We start from the raw sequence: 20,842 nt of genomic DNA on the forward strand, positions 1-20,842 counted from the left end.
CTCTTAAATGGCTCAAAGATGTTGGGGTACAGTGGAAAGAGTTCTGACTCTGAAATTAGAGGAGTCCTCTTCTGACACTGTATAAATGACTTTGGACAAATCACATAATTTCCCTGTACCTCAGTTTTCTCATCTGTAAAAAAGGAGGGAATAGAGAAGGTTGATCTTGTACTGAGTTAAAGGAAACTAGAGGATAAAGAACCCAGAGATTAATGCCCCAGACACAGCATCAAAAATATGAATATGTTTGTAGCCTAATGAGCAGACATAGAACATTATTTCCATCTCTTACTGAATGAAATTATGAAAATTCATTTAAAAGATTTAGTACCTCCTGGTACTATTCTTATTACCACATTTGTTCACCTGGTCCACCCAAGTGCATGTGTTAAGAGTACAAGTCCCCATTAAAGCGCTTGTATGTGAATTTAAAGTTTGAATATAATTGTTGGCTTTGGGTGTTGGTTTTTAATAATCCTCGGATGAAGTATGTCTTCATGTTGTTTGGAAACTATTGCCAAAGAACACACTCAGAAACACACAGTAAGTTGAGAATAATTTATGAAACAGACATTTTTTTATTTTCCCCAGTGCTCATGCTGATTCCTTCCAGGCTAGACTTAAAGAGATGGGGAAAGAGAACAAATGTAGGATAACAGATATTGTCTTAATTTTTTAAAGATGCTTAAAATGTGGTTATTTTATCTGAATACTAGCCAAATCCATGCCTCTGTTCTTTTTTCTCTTGATGTTTAGAATAAGTTTTTTGGTTATTTGTGAGGAAACAATAGCACTTACATAACTTCCTTAAAAGAAATGAACTGTCCCTGGCTGTTTAGGAGAGAAAAAGCAAATCATTCAGAGGTTCACGTATATATAATCATTCTCAGAATTAATAGTACTGAAAGCCTTTCAAAAATCATCCTGTGGAAAGTCTTTGATTCCAGATAGAAACAAGAACCAAAAAGTCACAATCTCCAGGTCTTTCGCATGATAAGAATGAAGTAGGCGTCACTGTCAATGGAAGCACTAACCCCAGCATAATATTCCAAAAAGTCCTCTTGGGAAACCTGCATATGAAAGGGAAGAAAACAGGAGGCGGGAAATAAAGTCAAGGAATGGTGTCACCGAAGAGCATTCAGGGTTAAAAGCTACCTGGATCTTGGTCTGACCTGCCTAACTCAAAAGCAGAACTCAGATGGTGTGCATGAAGAGGACAACTGATAAATAAATAAATCTCCACACTTTGTGGAGGGTACCTACAATTCTATATTAGACCCATGTGAGTTAAGATGTTGTTTCTGGGAAATACTTGTTAAAGTGCACATGAGTAAACTTGGAGAGGTAACACTTTAACCCATTTGTACCTGCTAATATTTGAGTTTCCAGAGAACAGAGCTTTTAGAGAATGGGGAAGTAGATAAATACATTGAGGAGAATCACCCTACATTTTGTTCATGTAGGGAAGGCTCATTGGTGTACTGAAATGAGAATTCCCAACTAGTCAAGGGTAACAGGAGGAAACAATGTCTTATGTCATAAAATGTTGAGAAGATGGGGAAGGCCATCCACAAAGGAGATAGTAGGCTGTTAGAACTAGCTATTCTGATTTCAGTCTTCCTAGAAGAGTCTATTTGGGTACTGGGGAGACGAGGAGGGGCTGCTGTCTGTGAATTAATCTGGATTATCTGAAACAGGACCTGAAGTTAAAGGAATAAGGGATCTCTGAGCTCTTCTCTTCTTCCCACCTCAATCCCATCCCTTTAGCCATAACAAAAAAGATTGTTAGTAATTCTCAGAAGTCCTAAAAGTTCTATGCAATGGCTTCCTGTGAACTTTCACAGCTTACTGAATGGAAGTTATTCAGCCTTACATCAAATTTTCAAAACTATTATTCTTAGCTGAGGGAGGGAGGAGTTCTCAAGTTTAAAAACTGTAATGAGAGAATTCAACTTAAATAGCATTTTATCCATATAAATGAATGACATAATATCTAGTAATTTAATTGCCACTGAAATAACATGTTAATTCTGATCCAGAATCAGCAAAACCATTATCAGTAAAAGAAATGACATTTTAAAGCATGCTATTTGTACAACAATAGGTTAGGAAAAAAGGGGAAGCACATCTGAGAACTAAACTAAAAAGTGAAGCTACAAAAATAAAGAAACTGCATCATCAGTAGAAATTACCAAAGGTCTATCTCCTCATACCACTAGGTGAGCATATTATATGTCCTTTAGTAGAAGAAACATGCCAGCATCAAGGTGCAAAGCACATGTTAACAATATGAACACAAAATAGCAGGTTGTATTATAAATGAAGTCCATTCATTCCTTCAACATACATTCACTGGCTGCCTATTATATACTCAGTTCCAAGCTATACCAATAAATAAAACACAATTTATTTAGTTCCCAATAACCAGATTAAAATGTAATTGAGAAAATTTAATAAAGCAAAAAACTACAAGAGAGCTAATGTTAATTTGTGGCTTGCTAGGTCAATATAAGGCAGTTTGGTGGCACTGGGCTTGGAACCAGAAAGGTTCATCTTCATGAGTCCAAATTCAGCCTCAGATGCTTACTATCTGTGTGGCCAACTCTCTTTGCCTCAGTTTTCACATCTGGAAAATGAGCTCCAGAAACCACTCCAGTCTCTCCATCAAGAAAACCCCAAATGGAATTGCAGAGAATCAGACACAATTGGGGGGGAAAAAAAGAATGAAGAACATTAATAACAAGTTAACATGCTTCCAGCAGGGATCTATTTCCAAATAAATTTGACGTTGCTTTTCTAGGCAACTCTTGAAGACTTGAAAATGCCAACATGAATTTTAGGGAAAAGAATGTCCTCACCAGCAGTTCCCTACAAATCAATGATCAATGACTACTAATATTTGTGAAGTACTTATCACAGTGCCTAGCTCATAGTAAGCGTTATATAAATAGTTCTTTCCTTCTCTTCCTCCCACTGTCAACTAAATCACAGATCCAATTGATATCCCTACATTTATGTGTATAGATCATATTCTATTTAATTATATATGAATATATATCAGGCTATCTTAGCCTAAAAAGCTCTAAGATGATTTCAGCAAAATGTTACTAAATGCTACAAGAGTACTTTATGAGGGCATTAAAAGGACATTTAATGGCAGAGACATGCATTTATATGCACTTAGAAAAAATTTTATAATCTCATTTACTTCTCACCTTGCTGTGAGTAAATATGGTGCCATTATTATTCCTATTGCATACTGACTTTCAGAGAGGTTAAGTTACATCTGTAAAATGAGCTAGAGAAGGAAATGGCAAACCACTCTAGTATCTTTGCCAAGAAAAACGCAAATAGAGTCACTTAAATATATGATATATAATATATATATATATATATATACTGAGTATATGTATAGTATTTCTATGTGCATATTTGTGCTGTCATCCCTTACAGGATACTCTTCCCCTAGGGAAGGATTCATCTCCTATCTTCCTTAGTTACTCTCTTCCTTTGCCTGTTCTTTCCCTTATTTCTATTAGAAAAACTCCCTTTGTGCTTTCCTTTGGTTTTTATCTTTTCCCCTTATATTTCATCGTCTGCTCACATTAACTGAAACCTGAAGATAATGCATGTCTTGCTACCTTCATCAAGGCTGGCCAAGCAGAATTGTCCCACATGTTTCTAATGGGTAAAATCAGATCGATTTCATGACTTTTTGCTAGCATTTAGTAGTCCAGGAGTAGGAGAGGAAAAAACGGATGAATTCTGAGAAAAGGAAATTAGTTGAGAATTATATGAGACTAAAGCATTCTAGAATGATAACTAGTGACGTCTACTACTGACTACTATTTAAGTAATAGACTGTGGAGTTAAAGCTCAGTGAGAAGCAAAATGAAGATAAAATGGGGGAGGTAAATTAGAAGAAGAGGGATTGATCCAAGGACTTGAGTCACAATAAAATTAAAACCTAAATTTGGAGAGAATGAAGGAATAGGGGAAAGGAAAGGAAAGGAGTTTATGGTCAGTGAGGAAAATCCAAGTTCTGTATCTTAAAAGTGGTACAATTCCCTGGGATAGTGCAGCATAACCATGTTATCTGATAACTGAAGCAGGAATGGAGTCGTTCAGTTGAGAAGGTGAAAGAACCCTAATGCCTACAAAACAATCATTCACAGGACTTTGTAGAAACCAAGGAAATAATGCATATAAGGTATTTTGAAAACCACAAAGTATCTATAAACTTCAGCCACTAATAAACATGTCTAGTTTATGTGGTGTCTTTTTAAGCAGCTAGGTAGTTAGCATAGTAAATAGTTTCCTGGACCTGGAGCCAGGAAGATCTGAGTTCAAATCCAATCACCAATACTTACTAACTGTGTCACCCTGGGCAAGCAATTAACCTCACTCTGCTTCAGTATCCTCATCTGTAAAATGGGTGTAATGATGGTACCTACCTCATCAGGTGAAGATAAAATGAGATTATTTATAAAGTGCTTCACAAACCTTACAATGCTACATAAATGCAAACTGTTATTTTTATTTTTCAATCTCCCTTAGGACTTATGCTCAGTTGCGGGTCCAAATTCTACTTTGAGACATAAATTGAAACGTCTAGTTCATGTCCCTAGCAAATTGCTTGTATTGTAAAGTAAGAATTTCTAATAGAAGAGAAGCTCAACTAAGTTCAAACAAAAAAAAATCAAGATTTTTCCACATTTAATATGCAAGTATGAACATCAAGCATTCAGTTTAATATAAATGATAATGTTAAGGGCAGATTCATTTGAAACTTGATTTAAGTCATCACGGTTTGAGACTATTGTCCATATAGATGACTAATTACCTGGGCATTTGTGTTCAGACCCAATGGAATCAGCCAGGCTTACCACTAAATTCTATAAAGTTTTGTTTTGGAGGGTTTTTTGAGGGTTTTTTACGTTGTTCTTTTTTCCATAGAGATTTATAAATTCAGTTGCTTGGTCAGTTCATTTTCATACTGTTATTTTTCATCAACTATCAGAGAACTAAACCACCAAATTCCATTTAAGTAAAAATTGAAGAAGGAGAAAAACAGGGAGTTTAAGGACTGATAAATTCTATATTTCCAGGTCATTTTTCTCATAGTAAATATACTGTAATTTTCAAGTAGTCATAAGGGAGAGTTGCTTCAAAAACCTGTTTACTCACATTCTCATTGGGTTGTGCTATGCTCTGAAAAAGGCTTCCCATTATATTTGGAGGATAGAAGAGGGTTTAGACAAAGTCAGTGCATAAAGTCAGGAGGAAGCTCAGGCAGCTTTGATCCAAAGAACTGTTTCACCACAACTCATTGCCACACTGAGAATGCCAAGTATAATCTGCAGCTTTCACAGCTTTCCCATCTCCTAGCTTAAGATGCTCTTTTGCTTCTACTTTCTAAAAGTCACTCCCTTACTTTTATTAAGCAAAAGTCACACCAATTAATTTTTTTTTCAAAAACTAACAGTTTCCTCACCTCTTGAGGTTAGAGCTGGGAGAGGAAGAGATAGATATTATATGATCTCTGAGGTTGTGTGTGCATTCTAAAGAATCTGATGTTAAAGGATTTGGGTTCAGAATCTGGTATCTGCACTTAGTACCTGTGAAATCTTAGACAAGTCACTTAAACCCTCTGAAGCCTTTCTTTCCTCAGCTTTCAAAGGACCATTTTTATAAGAAACATGAAAACAAAATGTATGTGTTTATTTTTTCTTTCAAATTACAAAATTTTTTAAAATTAAGAATTTTGGACTTCAGAACGCCAAACAATGGAATGATCAAACATGAATCCAGAGGATCAATTCTAAAAAATGCTTCCAACCCACCTCTTGGTAGAGAACTAATAAACTTGGGGTACAAAATGATCTACACAGTCAATATGGGAATTTGCTTTAATTATGCATACTTGTTATAAAAAGTCTGTTTTTCTTTTTGTTCTCCAATGGAAACACAAGAGGTGAAAAGGAGAAAATATGGATTTTGAGTTATTAATCATTATTTATTTTTTTCAATTTACTACTGTATTTACCCAACTCTTAAAAGAAATTGTCTAGAAATCAATATCTGGTATGAATCATCATTCTGTTAACAGAGCTAAAAGGGATAAGGTTTTAACATTCAGATCTTAAGGAAGGATGGAATATTGCATGCAAAAGAACAGATCTAGCCTGAAAGTCTGAAACACTTAGTTTCAAGCCTCCCACCCCAACACATAATGGCTGACATAAGGGACAAAAATATGGCCTCTGAGTCAGGGCTGGATTCATGTGCCACCTCTGGTTCTGTGATTCCAAGCAAATCACTTAACTTTTCTGTGGCCTGGAGACAATACCATCCCATCTCCTCCTATCGGGTGCAAAATCTGATTTCTCGAACTTAGACTTTCTTTGTGCAGACATTGATTAGTGTTTGCATTACCCTGGAGTTCAAAGCTCTAGCAGTGCTCAAGAAGAAATCATTCTGTTCTCCTTATGTCTTTCCTGCCTCTTATAAGCTATTATCCCCCTTTTAGCAAATGGTTTGCTTTTTGTTCATTTTTTCTCTTTTCTGGCATTTAAAATCCAAAAAGACCCAATCTAGGACTTGGTAGTCAGGGGTTTGCCTCAGGATACTTAAATTTAAAGGGTACAGATAGCACTTGCAATTCTTCAGCAACATAAATACAACTGAACTTAGCACCCAACTAATAAGACTAGTTAAAATAGTAAGCTATCTCATAGAAAATCTACCCCAGATAAATTCCTAGTAAGATAAGATGATCTCTGAGATCTCTGAATTCTAAATATATAACCATACTGTGATCCTATGATCTGCAGTTATACTATAATTTGACAAATCAATTGACTATCACATAATCAGTGAAGCTGAAGAAAGACTCTCCTGAAATTACTTATTTATTGATTGATATTTTAATATAGCTTCATAAGGTAGCTAAGGCTATGAACAAGAGAAGAAAATGTGGCAGCCAGCATTCCACTTCAAACAACAAATCATATCTTTATACTTCATAGATAGACCATTTCTTTTGCAATCAAATCAAATTATTGATCTCAGTCTGTAAAGTCGCACCAGGACAGGGTGTCTCAGAAATTGTCTATTTCTCCCCCTGCAATTTACAAATACTTAAGATCAATCAGCCTTTCCTGTCAACTGGGCACATATTGGTACTTTGAAGAATGAGATGCCGGCATTAATTGGGAAATGCTTTTATTCTTTCTTCTAGCTGCTCTTGGACTTTTTCAGGCAGTCTGACACCATAATAAAACAGCAGAATGGCTGAGGCTCCTAAAGCCACGTATTTTTTTTTAACATTTTAATTGTTTACCTAGATGATCAATACCTATAACAATGCCAGGTAAGTTGCTAGACATTCTATTTTCAAAACTGACACCTCAAGGCTAAAATCAAGAATGTGATTTTTAAAATATGAACATCTAACAGAAAATATTAAGAAAAAGTGCTGCGAATGTTTGTGGCAGCCCTTTTTGTAGTGGCTAGAAACTGGAAACTGAATGGATGTCCATCAGTTGGAGAATGGATGAATAAATTGTGGTATATGAAAATTATGGAATATTACTGTTCTGTAAGAAATGACCAACAGGATGATTTCAGAAAGGCCTGGAGAGACTTACACGAACTGATGCTAAGTGAAATGAGCAGGACCAGGAGATCATTATATACTTCAACAACAATACTAGATGATGACCAGTCCTGATGGATCAGGCCATCCTCAGCAACGAGATCAACCAAATCATTTCTAATGGAGCAGTAATGAACTGAACTAGCTATACCCAGAAAAAGAACTCTGGGAGATGACTAAAAACCATTACATTGAATTCCCAGTCCCTATATTTATGCACACCTGCATCTTTGATTTCCTTCACAAGCTAATTGTACAATAATTCAGAGTCTGATTCTTTTTGTACAGCAAAATAATGTTTTGGTCATGTATACTTATTGTGTATCTAAGTTATATTTTAATATATTTAACATCTACTGGTCATCCTGCCATTTAGGGGAGGGGGGGGGTAAGAGGTGAAAAATTGGAACAAGAGGTTTGGCAATTGTTAATGCTGTAAAGTTACCCATGTATATATCCTGTAAATTAAAGGCTATTAAATAAAAAAAAAAAAGAAAAAGAAAAAGTGCTGGTAAGTTCTGAAAATGATTATTCATTTTCTTCTCCCTTCTACATGGACCAGGTATAAAGACTAAACACAAGGAGAGAATTCCAAAGCTTGCTGGAAGCCATAGTGTTACATGTTATACTGTCTTTGTATTGCTAGCTTAAGCACCACCATCACTAATGATTTTTGTTGTTGCTCAGCTGTTTCCAGTCACATCTGACTCTTCATGACCCCATTTGGGGTTTTATTGGCAAAAATACTGAAGTGGTTTACCATTTTCTTCTCCGGCTCATTTTACAGAGGAGAAAAATGAGACAAATGGGGTTGCCTAACTTACCCAGGGTCACACAGCTAGTAAGGGTTTGAGATAGATTTAAACTTGGGAAGATGAATCTTCCTGACTCCAGGCTGTGTACTGAAACCACTGCACCAAATCAGCTGCCCACTAATAATGATAATAGTATGCATTTTCATGTTAGCCTTATAGTTTACATTATGTCATTTTAAGGAAAGGGTTCCCCTCAGAAGAGTAAGAAATGTAAATATTTACAGAGGGCAAGGTGGCCTCCTCTGGATTTTGACTTGTGGAACCTAGAATTTAAATGGAAAGAAAGGAGGTTATTGAATCTGATGAGATATACCTCCCAGCACCCCAAGCATTGGTTAACTGAGATCTGATAGTGACTCCCCAACCTCCTGTAAAACAGGAAACAAAACACAACTGGGGAAGACAAGTATCATATCCACCACCTAGTCCTGGTGATGAATCACTCTCTGGCTAAATAAGCACCCACAGAGTGGAGGACAAGGCCCATTCAGCACTAGAAAATAGCATCTAGAAGCCAGGAACCGAGAAATACTACACCAATGGGTGCTAACAATTGGGAGGCTTCAGGCCGGAGAAGATGTGGGGTTTCTTTTGAACTTCCTTTCTTGACAAAAGGCAAGATGTCTCAACTAATCATCATTACACAAGCAAATTTCAAAAAACTTACTACTGTAATGATTTATTTCACGAAAGTGTTGCTCATTTTTACAGATCTAGAGTAGGAAGGAACCTCAAGAATCATCTATCTTGTCCAACTCCATCATTTTATGTAAAAACAGTTTCTGGGAAGGATTAATTGATTTTCCCTAAATCATAAAGATAGAATGAGCAATAGTGGTAGGATTGGAAGTCAGGGTCCTTTGCTTCCAGAACCATAGTCTCCTCATTATACCTGTTCCTTCCCCTAAAATCTGTTTTCTGGTATTTGGGATCACACAATCCATCAATGAGCATTTATTGAAAACTTATTATATGTGAGGATTCGTGCTAAGAACTGAATATACAAAGAAAGGTTAAAAAAATAACCATCTCCTGCCTTCTGCCTTCAAGAAGTCAGCATTCCAAAGAGATCCACTAGAACAAAAGACTTATTACAATAGCAAAAAATAAAATAAAGATTTTTCTAAAAAAAAAAAAAACTGGACTACATTTTCTCCTTCTATTGCAAAGGAAAAGCATAACTTTTTAGAACAAACCAATTGAAGATTTACAGCAACTAAAACCAGACCACTTTTCCATCTAGAATATGGGAAGAGTAGGGAAAGGGTTTATGGCAAATATTCCAGCCTAAAAGTTTTTATTACTGGATTTCTGATTTTTTCTTTTCTCTTGCTATAACAACATACTGCTTTGTGACATGCAGATGAAAATGGAAGCAAATATGATCATATCAGTCAGCATATGTTAATCACTTGGAAGAATGTAGCTGGAAAGAAAACCCTGGTTCCCCACGCCATACATTTAGAGTGTCCATGCGATTGTCATCATGATGATGAAATAGATATCAGTATCTATTGATGCACTCACTCCTGCATAGTAGTTCATAAACCTCCAGTGTAACCTGCAGTGGCAAAGTTTAAAACAGAAAGAGAAATCTTCATGTCTCGATGCTGCATTGCCTGGATGTAGAAGAAGAAAAACTGGAATCTAAAAGACTGTCAAGTTAAAGCAGTTAAGAAATAGACCTGAAATAAGAGAATCCTGTAATGGACAGTAAACAGTATGAGAGAAAAACACTTTTAAAAGGGAATGTGTCTTTTGAAGGAAAAATAAGTTGGGGATGAGAGAAGGACACAAAGAGTGAAAAAAGAAGGTTTTGGAGAATATTGTACACAGTAACAAGAAGATTATGTGATGATCAGTTCTGAGGGTCTTTTTGACAATGGGGCGATTCAGGCCAATTCCAACAGACTTGTGATGGAGAGCCATCTGCATCCAGAGAGAAGACTATGGGGACTGACTGTATATCACAACATAGTATTTTCTCCTTTTTTATTGCTGTTTGCTTGCTTTTTTCTTTTTTTTCCTTTTTGATCTGATTTTTCTTGTGCAGCATGATAAATGTGAAACTATGTTTAGAAGAACTACACATGTTTAACCTCTATTGGATTACTTGCTGTCTAGAGGAGGGGGGAAGGAGAAAGGGAGGGAAAAGAATTTAGAATACAAAGTTTTACAAGGATGAATGTTGAAAACTAACTTTGAATAGTTGAAAACTATTTTAAAAATAAAGTGATTATTTAAAAAAAAAGAAAGAAAGAAGGCTTGACAATTTCTAGGCCAATTTAGATTTTTTTAAAAGTGGCACACCATCAATACCATCTTGCTTTAAGATCAAGAGCTGTTGAAGATATATGAGACTGATATTCAAAACACAACTAATTTGTTTTCTTAACTATGGTTAAGATTGTCATTCTGCAACATAACTGAAATTGAATGAGCTGTTGCTATGGTAGGCTAAGCACAGCAAAGTGATTTTCTGTCTTTGAAAGACTGGAGTTTAGTTCTAAGTGCTGAGACAAAATTCTAGTTTAATGATCTTTTATTATCTGCTTTTATAAGAGACAAATGTTTCATAGTTTAAAGAGCAAGAGAAGACAAAACTGGCTTCTGGTTGTTTGCTTGTTTTCCAATGTTATGTGTATGTTTATGCGCAGTTTTATTAAGCCAATGAGATCCTTCATCTCAGTTTGGAGTTCAAATTATTTTGCTTTTTGAAAAAAGGAGTGGAAGGAAAATTGATGTCTATCTTATTTTATAAACCTTTCAGGCTAAAAATATAGATATAATTAGTTTAAATATCTAAGTAGTTGATTTAGTGGTATTTCAGTTGATTTAGTCATCAAATTCCAAACAATTATCTAACTGATTTTCTTGGCTTTTTGATGATTTTACCCATGAATTCAACCTACAGAATACCACCATTTATATATGCTGAAAGAATGATTATCTAAGAAATTCACATTTTTAGTCAATCCTCAATTATACTTTAAGGACTAAGGATGGTAGGGACCCTTGAAATTCACAGAGGAATTTTTAAAACTCTACAATCCATAATTTCAACTTGCTCTTCTACTTCATTTTTGTGATGTTTTAAATCTCTACAGCTACTAAGTAATACGAGTTGCTTGGAATGTCATCTTTATTTCTTTCTAATATTAGTGTTAAGGTAAAAAAGGAAGGAGAGGAAGAGAGATAAGAGAGAGAAACACCTAAAATAGGAAGAACACAAAAATGGATCTGAATAATCCACAGAACAGATTCTCCAAGAAATCCAACAATAACTAGAGAAATAGAGAAAAATTTGGTTAGATATCTCAGAATTCAACATTTGTCAGTGACTTTGTCATCTTTAATGTACCTGATAGAATCCAGTAAATTTGAAAGCACTATTATCTGAGCTCTTAGTTTCACTAATGGCTCATTTATATAATAACCAATTTGCATACTACTTCTTAAAAGGTCAACTTCCACCTGCTAATAGTTTGGTTTCCCCTGTGGTTTAATTATTGTACTCAGCACTCTTTTCGCTTAGTTTTCCAAAATATCTTTACCCTATTGTCCTCTACCATCTGTCCTTCATCTGCCTTTGTATTATTATTTCTCAAGCTTCAAAATACTTTGGTGACTATTCCATAAAGAAATGTCTCACTCTAAAAGAACCCAATGTAAAAAATAAAATAAAATAGCGGTTGATAATTTACTTTACAAAGGATTCAGTGGAGGATTCCTTCATATGATAAGTTTTCCTGGTATCATTAAAACATGGTACATTCAGAAAAGTTTAATTTACATGAGACTTTTCAGGGAACAATTCCAAAGTTTAGAGAAAGGCTTACTTAAAAGCCTACAAATCTTGAATATTAAAATGTTTACTTCTGGTACCTTCAGCTACTACAAAAGTAAAGAATTTATCATGCTACATTTTTATCAGTATACTTCAAAAGTTAAACTGAGCTGTCAATAGGAAAATTGATACTATTGGTGGAACCAATGGCTAAAAAAGATCTTGAAATGCCTTCAAAATCATGCTCAGAAAGGTTAGATCTTGTTGAGATTAAAGCATTGTCAGGAAAGTGTCTTCAGGGTTAAGTACATTTTATTGCCTTCTAATTCTTGAGAAATTAATCACCTACAGATGAGGCAAATGGTAACTTTTTCTTAACCAGACTAATGTATAATTAAACAAAGCAGCGCATTCTCCACTATGCATGGAGATCAGATAACTGAGAGGCTACACTGACAACTTAACTGGCTGCTTTACTTTTAGTATTTCAGTGTTTGTTAACATTTTAAAACTTGGGTAAAGAACTTCCTTGCTTTCTTTCTTTCTATTCAAGCCAGATATGATGGAAAATGTGTTTTATTCTGAACTCACTAGTCTCTTTTCACATTAAACAATTAAAATTGAATTAGCCAAGCTCCACCTAGCTTAAGCCTTTTCACTTACCAATCCATCTTTGTCATAGGGTGAATCAAAGTTATCCAGAAATTTTCTGAAAATTTGTTCTTCTGTCCATTCTCCATTCTGATACTTTGGATGGTGTTTTACATTGTACACTCCACGTAAATCCTCAATTGTTATGATACCATCGCCTGTCTTGTCTAACTTCCGAAAAGCCTGCATGATGACTTCCTTCCTGGCTCTGGACATTGGAGGCTACAGAAAGAGAAAAAAAATTTACAAACCTAATAGAAAAGCAATGCCCTACTGACCTTGATAAGCTTATTTATTGTCTCTAGGACTCAAAAAATAACTGCATATCTACAAGTGGTCCAAATAATGTTAAATCTTAGAAATTCCCTGATAGCATTCTCCTTTCTTGTCCCCCAGTGTCCTTCATTGTACAGGTACCAAAGATAAAAACCAAACTAGAGAGGAAACAATTGGAAAACCAAGCACAGATGTAGTGCTCTGAAACTTACCCTTAATGTGAGAAGAAATTCATTAAAATCTATTTTCCCATTTCTGTTTTTATCAAATCGATTGAAGAGCTCTTGTGCTTCTTCTTTTTCCAACACAACAGCATAATCATTTAACCCTTTCATGAACTCTTTGAAGTCAATGGTTCGGCTGTTATCATCATCCATGATTCGAAATACTCTGAAGAAAACACAGACGTACAAATGTATACACACAGCCACTAAGAGCAAAATAGGTGTGGGAGTACAAAGGAAAAAAGACAAATCAATTGTCAAGGTTTTTCATCACAAAAATATGACACCTCAGAAAGGAGATAATGCATGCATACAAAGTGCTTTGCTAAACTCAAAAGGAGCCACTAGTATTATGGCAACCAAACCAAGATAATATTTCTAAACTTTTTTAAAGACGGAAATGGAACTTAAAATTAAGCACATAAGGGCTGTCTAGAAGTTCTCTCTCTAAGATGAGTTAAAAGACATAGTGACTGGCTCTCTTCCATTTGGGAGAATGCAGCAATACTACCATCCACAGGCAGGAAATCAAATCATGCACATATTGAGTCCTTGATGATTCTAGAATCCTGGGTTAGAGTTGTCAGGACATTAGAGATCACCTAGTCCAGTCCCCTCAAAAATGAGAGAATTGAGGTGAAGAGTCGTTTAGTAACTTGCCTGAGGTTACAGGAGCTGATAAGTCATAGGGGTCCTCAAACTTTTTAAATAGGGGGCCAGTTCACTGTCCCTCAGACTGTTGGACAGCCAGACTATAATAAAAAACACAGACTTTGTTTTATGGGCCTTTAAATAAAGAAACTTCATAGCCCTGGGTGAGGGGGATGAACATCCTCAGCTGCCGTATCTGGCTTGTGGGCCATAGTTTGAGGACCCCTGAATAAGAGGTAGCCAGGAAGCAAACCCAAGTCCATCAATTATCCATCCAGTATGCTCTCCACCTCCCACAATGCCTCTCTGCAGATATTCATTTTCCTTAATAGGACACTGAACAGCAAGAACATTTTTTTTCCCATTCAAAGAGAGTAAATCCATTCCTAGGTGAAGAGTTCTATTATAAGGGGGGAAAAAGCTGACTTCAAATGAAAACCAAACTATGAAAATGAGCCACAACTTCAAGTCTTCCCTGTTAGTATAAAGCTGAAAAGAGTTTGGTAGCCTTTCGAGTTATCATGGCCAGACTTCCCTACCTGGGAAAATTGGGGAATGAGAAAACTTAAGGGGATGTGATAGCTGTCTCCACTATTTAAAGAGCTGTTACACAAAAAAGTGATGACTTTCAGTAGTCTACAAATCAAAGAGGGCATTTATCAGACTCAGCATGTCTCAGGAGTTCTGTCAGTTATCAGAGAGGCAAAGATTAAAACACCTTTTCCTTCAGGAACTGAAAAATAAAGAACATATACATAGATACAGAAATATAAGAAGCACAAGGAACAAGTACATATTAATTTTAGGGAAAAGGTGCTTACATCTGGCAGGAACATTCATGTACAATAGGAAATTGAGTCAAACTTTGGGGGAAGCTAAAAATTCTAAGAAACAAAACTAAGGAAGGAGTACATTTCATGTGTGTATGCAAGAACATGAAGATAAGAAATGTCATGTGTAAGGTCAAACACAAAGGCCAGCATGGCTGAATTTGTTTTGTCCTTTTGTAAAGTACAGCCCTAGAAGCAAAGAGTATTAGTTGCAGAGAGTCAAATTTAGACTCGATGTTTCCAAAAAATTAAATATGTCCAGTGGTGGGATGAGTTTGGAAATATTACCAAAGATTAATAAATGCAGGTTGAATTGAGAGGGATTTTTTACTTCTTGATAAATATTCTCTGGCTGACATTTAGCTACCCAAGTCAATTAGTTTTGAAGAAGAGGAAACAATTAACTCATAATTTTCTATCTCTAAAAGAATGTTGACTCTTCCTTCCTATAATGCAAGAATGTTCTCAGTGTGAAAATCCATTCCCAAACTTAGATCAGCAACTCATTGGACAAGTTAAGTTAAGAGAACTGCTTGGGGATGCTGGAAAGTTCAATGATTTCTAGATGGCTATATAGAAATAGTGTCTCAGAAGCAGAAATTAAAGCCAGGTCTTCCCAACTCCATGGCTGACCCTCCAGGTCCTTTGCCATGTGACCCCCACACTAAAGGGTCCCTGACAGACATCATTTTTTTCCTCTGTTATTACAAGGAACAATGAAAGATCTTTACATCTTTTGTATCTCTCAGCATCATAGCATTTATGGCTGGAAGGGACCCCAAAGGTCACATTAATAGAAAATGAAAAGCGAAAGGTTTGGATAGAGCATTCATCAGAGAGTGAACCTAACCAATTCCCTCTAGGAACAGAGAATTAAGGTATATCCAGTCAAGTTAAATAGGCATTTATTAAGAATATATTGTGGAGTTATGTGCAAAAATGTCTGTAGCAGTCTTTTTTGTAGTGACAAGGAATTGGAAATTGGGTGGATGCCTAGCAATTGGGGAATTGCTGAATAAGTTGTGATATATGAATGAAATGGAATATTATTGTACTATAAGAAATTGTGAGCAGGATGATTTCAGAAAAGCCTACAAAGACTTACATGAACTGATGCTAGAATAAGCAGAACCTGGAGGATATTGTACAAAGTTACAGCAAGATTATGTGATGATTAACAATGAGGGATCTGGCTCTTCTCAGCAATGTGGTGATTCAAAAAAATTCAAATATACTTGGGATATAAAATGCCATCCACATTCAGAGAGAGAATTATGGAGACTGAATATGGTTAGAATCTTAGTATTTCACCTTTTTTTGTTTGCTTTTTCTTTCTCATTTTTTTTTTTGCGCATGACAAATATGAAAATTTGTTTAAAAGGACTGCACATATTTAACCTATATAAGATTGATTGCTGTCTTGTGGCAGGGGGAGGCAAGGAAAGGAGGGAAAATAATTTGAAATACAAAATCTTACAAAAATTAATGTTGAAATTGTCTTTATCTATATTTGGAAAAACAAAATGTTTTGAGGGGAAAAAGTGAAAATAAATATTACAAGCATCTAGGAAAAATTCAAATTCTGAGAAGACACACTCAGAAGCACAAATGAGTTAGCAAGCACCTCTATTAAAAACCCCAGTTCCCTCTTAATTGAAGTTCAATATTTGGATTAAAAAAATATTGTGGAGACAGTGAGGTGGCACAGTGGTCCTAGAGTCAGAGGATCAGAGTTCAAAACCAGACTCAGACACTTGACACTTAAGAGCTGCATGATTCTAGGCAAGTTACTTAATCCCCTATTGCCTCAAAAATAAAACAAAACAAAACCATACTGTGCACCAGGATGTATAGTGTGCCATATTTGGAGTCAGGACGGAGGTTCAAATCCTGCCTTGGGAATATATTCGCTGTGTGACACTGGGGAAGGCCCAATGTCTCTGGAAGTTAGTTTTTTTCATCTATAAAATAGCACCTATTTCACAGCCTCTAGGGGAGGCTCACGTGAAGTAGCTTTACAAACCACAGAAAACCTTATAAATGTGAGTTATTTGAGGCATCAAAGTGGGCATAAAATTGAGATAAAAGTAGTAGTTCCTGTGCTCAAAGAAGCTGAGTTCTGCCTCAGTGTTTTAGATTGGAGATAACACCACCAGCATACAATCTGGGTACAACTCATCCAGCTCTACGAAGAGGCTGACTTGTCGGTGAGCAAAGATGAGCTATATTTCCACCAGAGATGGAAGGGTTACCTCCAGATGGATGTGGCCAAAGTGACATCAGTGACTGTGGGGCTGCTGTAGCAGTATTAAAAGCACCTGGTCCTGTCTCAGGCTTTTATCTTCACACAGCAGGATGCCCAGACTTCATCTGCAGATTCACAAGGGCTGTGTCACCTGCAAACTCCCACTATGAGTCTCAATCCCTGGGGCACCAACCCCATGGGAAGACTGGGGAACCAACGTCTTTCCCCTTTCTGACCTGCAAAGCCCTATTTGTTATTCTCCCTGAACCCGAGCCACCCTCACATACCTGCTTTGCATAAAATCTTTCCCTTAAAGGGACCCACATGTGCAGAAATGTTTGTGGCAGCCCTTTTTATAGTGGCAAGAAACTGGAAACTGAGAGGATGCCCATCAGTTGGGGAATTGCTGAATAAGTTATGGTATATGAATGTGATGTAATATTATTTTATAAGAAATGATCAGCAGGAGGATTTCAGAGAGACTTACATGAACTAATGCTGAGTGAAAGGAGTACAGCTAGGAGATCATTTTACATGACAACATCAATATTATATAATGATCAATTCTGAGGGACTTGACTCTTCTCAACAATGAAATGATTCAAACCAGTTCCAATTTTTCAATGATGAAGAGAGCCATCTACACCCAGAGAGAGGCCTGTGGGAGCTGTGTGGACTACAACATAATATTCTCACTCTTTTTGTTGTTGTTGGCTTGCATTTTATTTTTTCTCATTTTTCCAGTTTGATTTGATTTTTCTTGTGCAGCAAGATAATTGTATATATATTGGACTTAACATATATTCCATGTTTAACATACATTGGATTACTTGCCAACTAGGGGAGGAGGTGAGCGAAGGGGAAGGAAAATTGAAACACAAGGTTTTGCAAGGATTCATGTTGAAAAATTACCCATGCATATGTTTTGAAAATACAAAGCTTTAATTAAAAATAAAATAAAATCTTTCCCTTGATTTTTATATGCTGGGCTGTGTTCTGAACACACAGGGGCACACATGGTAGACTGGCCTAATATGCAGGCAATGGTCCAATTCCCTCTAAAGCAAGAACAGGTCCCTTCAGTGATAGTAGCTGTCAGACCCAGCAGGGAATGCCTCAGTGTTCCAAGAAGTTTCTCAGGTATCTAAGACTGTCTGTTCTTGGTGTCAACGTTATGTAGTTGCCAAGGGAACAAACAATATCTACTTTTGCCCTAATGTGTTGATAGAACATGAACTGCTGTGGAGAAAGGATTGTTTTTTTCTTTTTCTCTCTTTTTGTCTTTTGTTTTCCCAGCACCTGGCATAGTACTTGGCATGTGGAAGATAGATGCTTAGCAAATTCATGCTTATTGTCAATTGATTGATCGAATTAAAGGTAAATACATCGGAACAATGTAAAGAGAATATAAGATGATTTATATACAAATGGAGGAAGAAAGGGACCATTGGCCCTTCAAAAACTCACTACCTTTCACAGTCAAAGAGGAAGCAAAGGAAGAAACTCAGCCTAGATAGGAGTTTTGAGCTTTTTTGGCATGATTTAAGAGAGTAGGAGAAAGGGAAGGGATGGAAAGAATAAAACTGTCACTTAGGGAGATTGTGATATTCATTTCTCAGTATGGCAAAGAATCTACTTTGGATACTATGAATCAAAAAGGTACAAATAATCTGAAATAATCTAGCCCAACATCCTTACCTGATGATAAAAGACAAAAATAAGAGTGATGACTCAGATTTAATTAGCTTTTAAGTTTTCATAAAATCATAGACTTAGAAGTATTAAAGACTATGATGTATATCACCTCATTTTACATTTAAGGAAATCAAGATTCAGCACAAGATCACACATATAAGGAAACAACAGAGCCAGGTTTTTTTAATTCAAGTCTTCTGGCCCTAAAAGACAATGCTCTTTCCATTATTTCATTTTCATGAAAATATCACAAAGAACTTTCTTTTCAGCATCTGCCTGAGGTAGCAAATAAGCTCCTTCAGGGTAAGGACTTCTTTTTTTAAGCTAAGGTTTTTTTTTAAATAATTATAACTTTTTATTGACAACCCATGCCAGGGTAATTTTTTACAACATTATCCCTTGCACTCACTTCTGTTCCGATTTTTCCCCTCTCTCCCTCCACCCCCTCCCCTAGATGGCAAGCAGTCCTATATATGTTGAATATGTCGCAGTATATCCTAGATACAATATATGTGTGCAGAACCAAACAGTTCTCTTGTTGCACAGGGAGAATTGGATTCAGAAGGTATAAATAACCCAAGAAGAAAAACAAAAATGCGAACAGTTTACATTCATTTCCCAGTATTCTTTCTTTGAGTGTAGCTGCTTCTGTCCATCACTGATCAGTTGAAACTGAGTTAGATCTTCTCTTTGTCGAAGAAATACACTTCCATCAGAATACATAATCATACAGTATTGTTGTTGAGGTATATAATGATCTCCTGGTTCTGCTCATTTCACTCAGCATCAGTTCATGTAAGTCTCTCCAATCCTCTCTATATTCATCCTGCTGGTCATTTCTTACAGAACAATAATATTCCATAACATTCATATGGGGTAAGGACTTTCTAGGCCTTCTCTTCACATCCTCAGAATGTAATAAAATGCCAGTACATTGTGTGTCCTGTATCCTAGCTATTCATTTGTATGTCCTTTTCCCTTATGACACTGTTTTATCCCACAAGAATAGGATCATTCGAGATTAGCTCTTTCTTGGTATCTCCAGCTTCTCTCAAGATTGTCTTGCACATAGCAAACACTTTAATAGTGCTTGAGTTGAGGTGTGTTGGATTGAGATAGGTACTAAAAACACAATTATTCCCATTTTGTAGATAAAAAACCAAATCTTAGAGATTACACAGTTTTTCTGAAGTCGTATTGCTTCTCAGTGTAGAGTTCAAAATGATTGATACGAGATCACATTGCTGAATAATTGCTGAATTATTGGCAAAGTCAGGATTTGTCCCCAGCATTAGTCTAGTGCTATAGTCAAAAGCTTCTTAAACTGTAGGTCTAGGGGTCGCAGTCCCATTTGGGATTTTGGGGGTAACAAAGTTATGATTCATTATCAGTAAAAATTATGAATTATTATCAGTAAATGTTTGATTTGTATGCATATTTTATACACCTATATACCCAGAATTGTGTAAAAATTTCTTGGGAGAAAAGGGGCCGTGAACGGAAACAGTTTTAAACTCTGCTCTAACCAACATACGACACTGTCATTGGTTCCTTCCTTCTTACCTGCCAAGACCCTTGATGCCAGCTGACCCCCTGGCTAAGCACTGGAGCCGAAGTTTTTCCATGGGGTCCGTGGCTGTAGCAAGCCTTTTCTTGGCCTGGGTTGCCATCTCCCGGTCATGCCTTGCAGTCCCAGACATCTGAAGGAAGATTTTCACAAGTCACCAAATCTTTCCTGAGGAGCTCTGCTTGAGGAGAAGTCTGGGCCTAGAACTCTGGTCACAGATCACTATACATTAGAAAAAATCAGTTATGCAGTCTATCCTTTATCTGCAAGAATTTATATTCCCTATTCATTGCTTGCTTTGTCATAACTTCTCAAGAATTGGCTCACTTTCTAGAATTTCCCACATTCAATTCGATCCAGTTCTATTAATATTTATGGAGTAGGGACAATATGTCTGGAATATGTATTACTTATTTATCCATTTCCAGGTATAGTTGGTTTTAG

At 36.2% G+C, this 20,842-nt stretch overlaps 1 protein-coding gene across 1 annotated transcript; it reads right to left on the reverse strand.

Moving 5' to 3' along the window:
• Window positions 1-558: 558 nt before the first annotated feature.
• On the reverse strand, window positions 559-20,610 carry CAPSL (calcyphosine like). The gene is made up of 4 exons (XM_023496133.2): window positions 20,395-20,610; window positions 13,399-13,576; window positions 12,923-13,132; window positions 559-1,070 (listed from the first exon to the last, which is right to left on the reverse strand). The coding sequence occupies exons 1-4, from the start codon at window positions 20,529-20,531 to the stop codon at window positions 969-971; spliced, it is 627 nt and encodes a 208-aa protein (XP_023351901.2). The 5' UTR covers window positions 20,532-20,610; the 3' UTR covers window positions 559-968.
• Window positions 20,611-20,842: the final 232 nt, after the last annotated feature.

Source organism: Sarcophilus harrisii, chromosome 1, assembly GCF_902635505.1.
Source record: "Sarcophilus harrisii chromosome 1, mSarHar1.11, whole genome shotgun sequence".
Taxonomy (NCBI): Eukaryota; Metazoa; Chordata; class Mammalia; order Dasyuromorphia; family Dasyuridae; genus Sarcophilus; species Sarcophilus harrisii.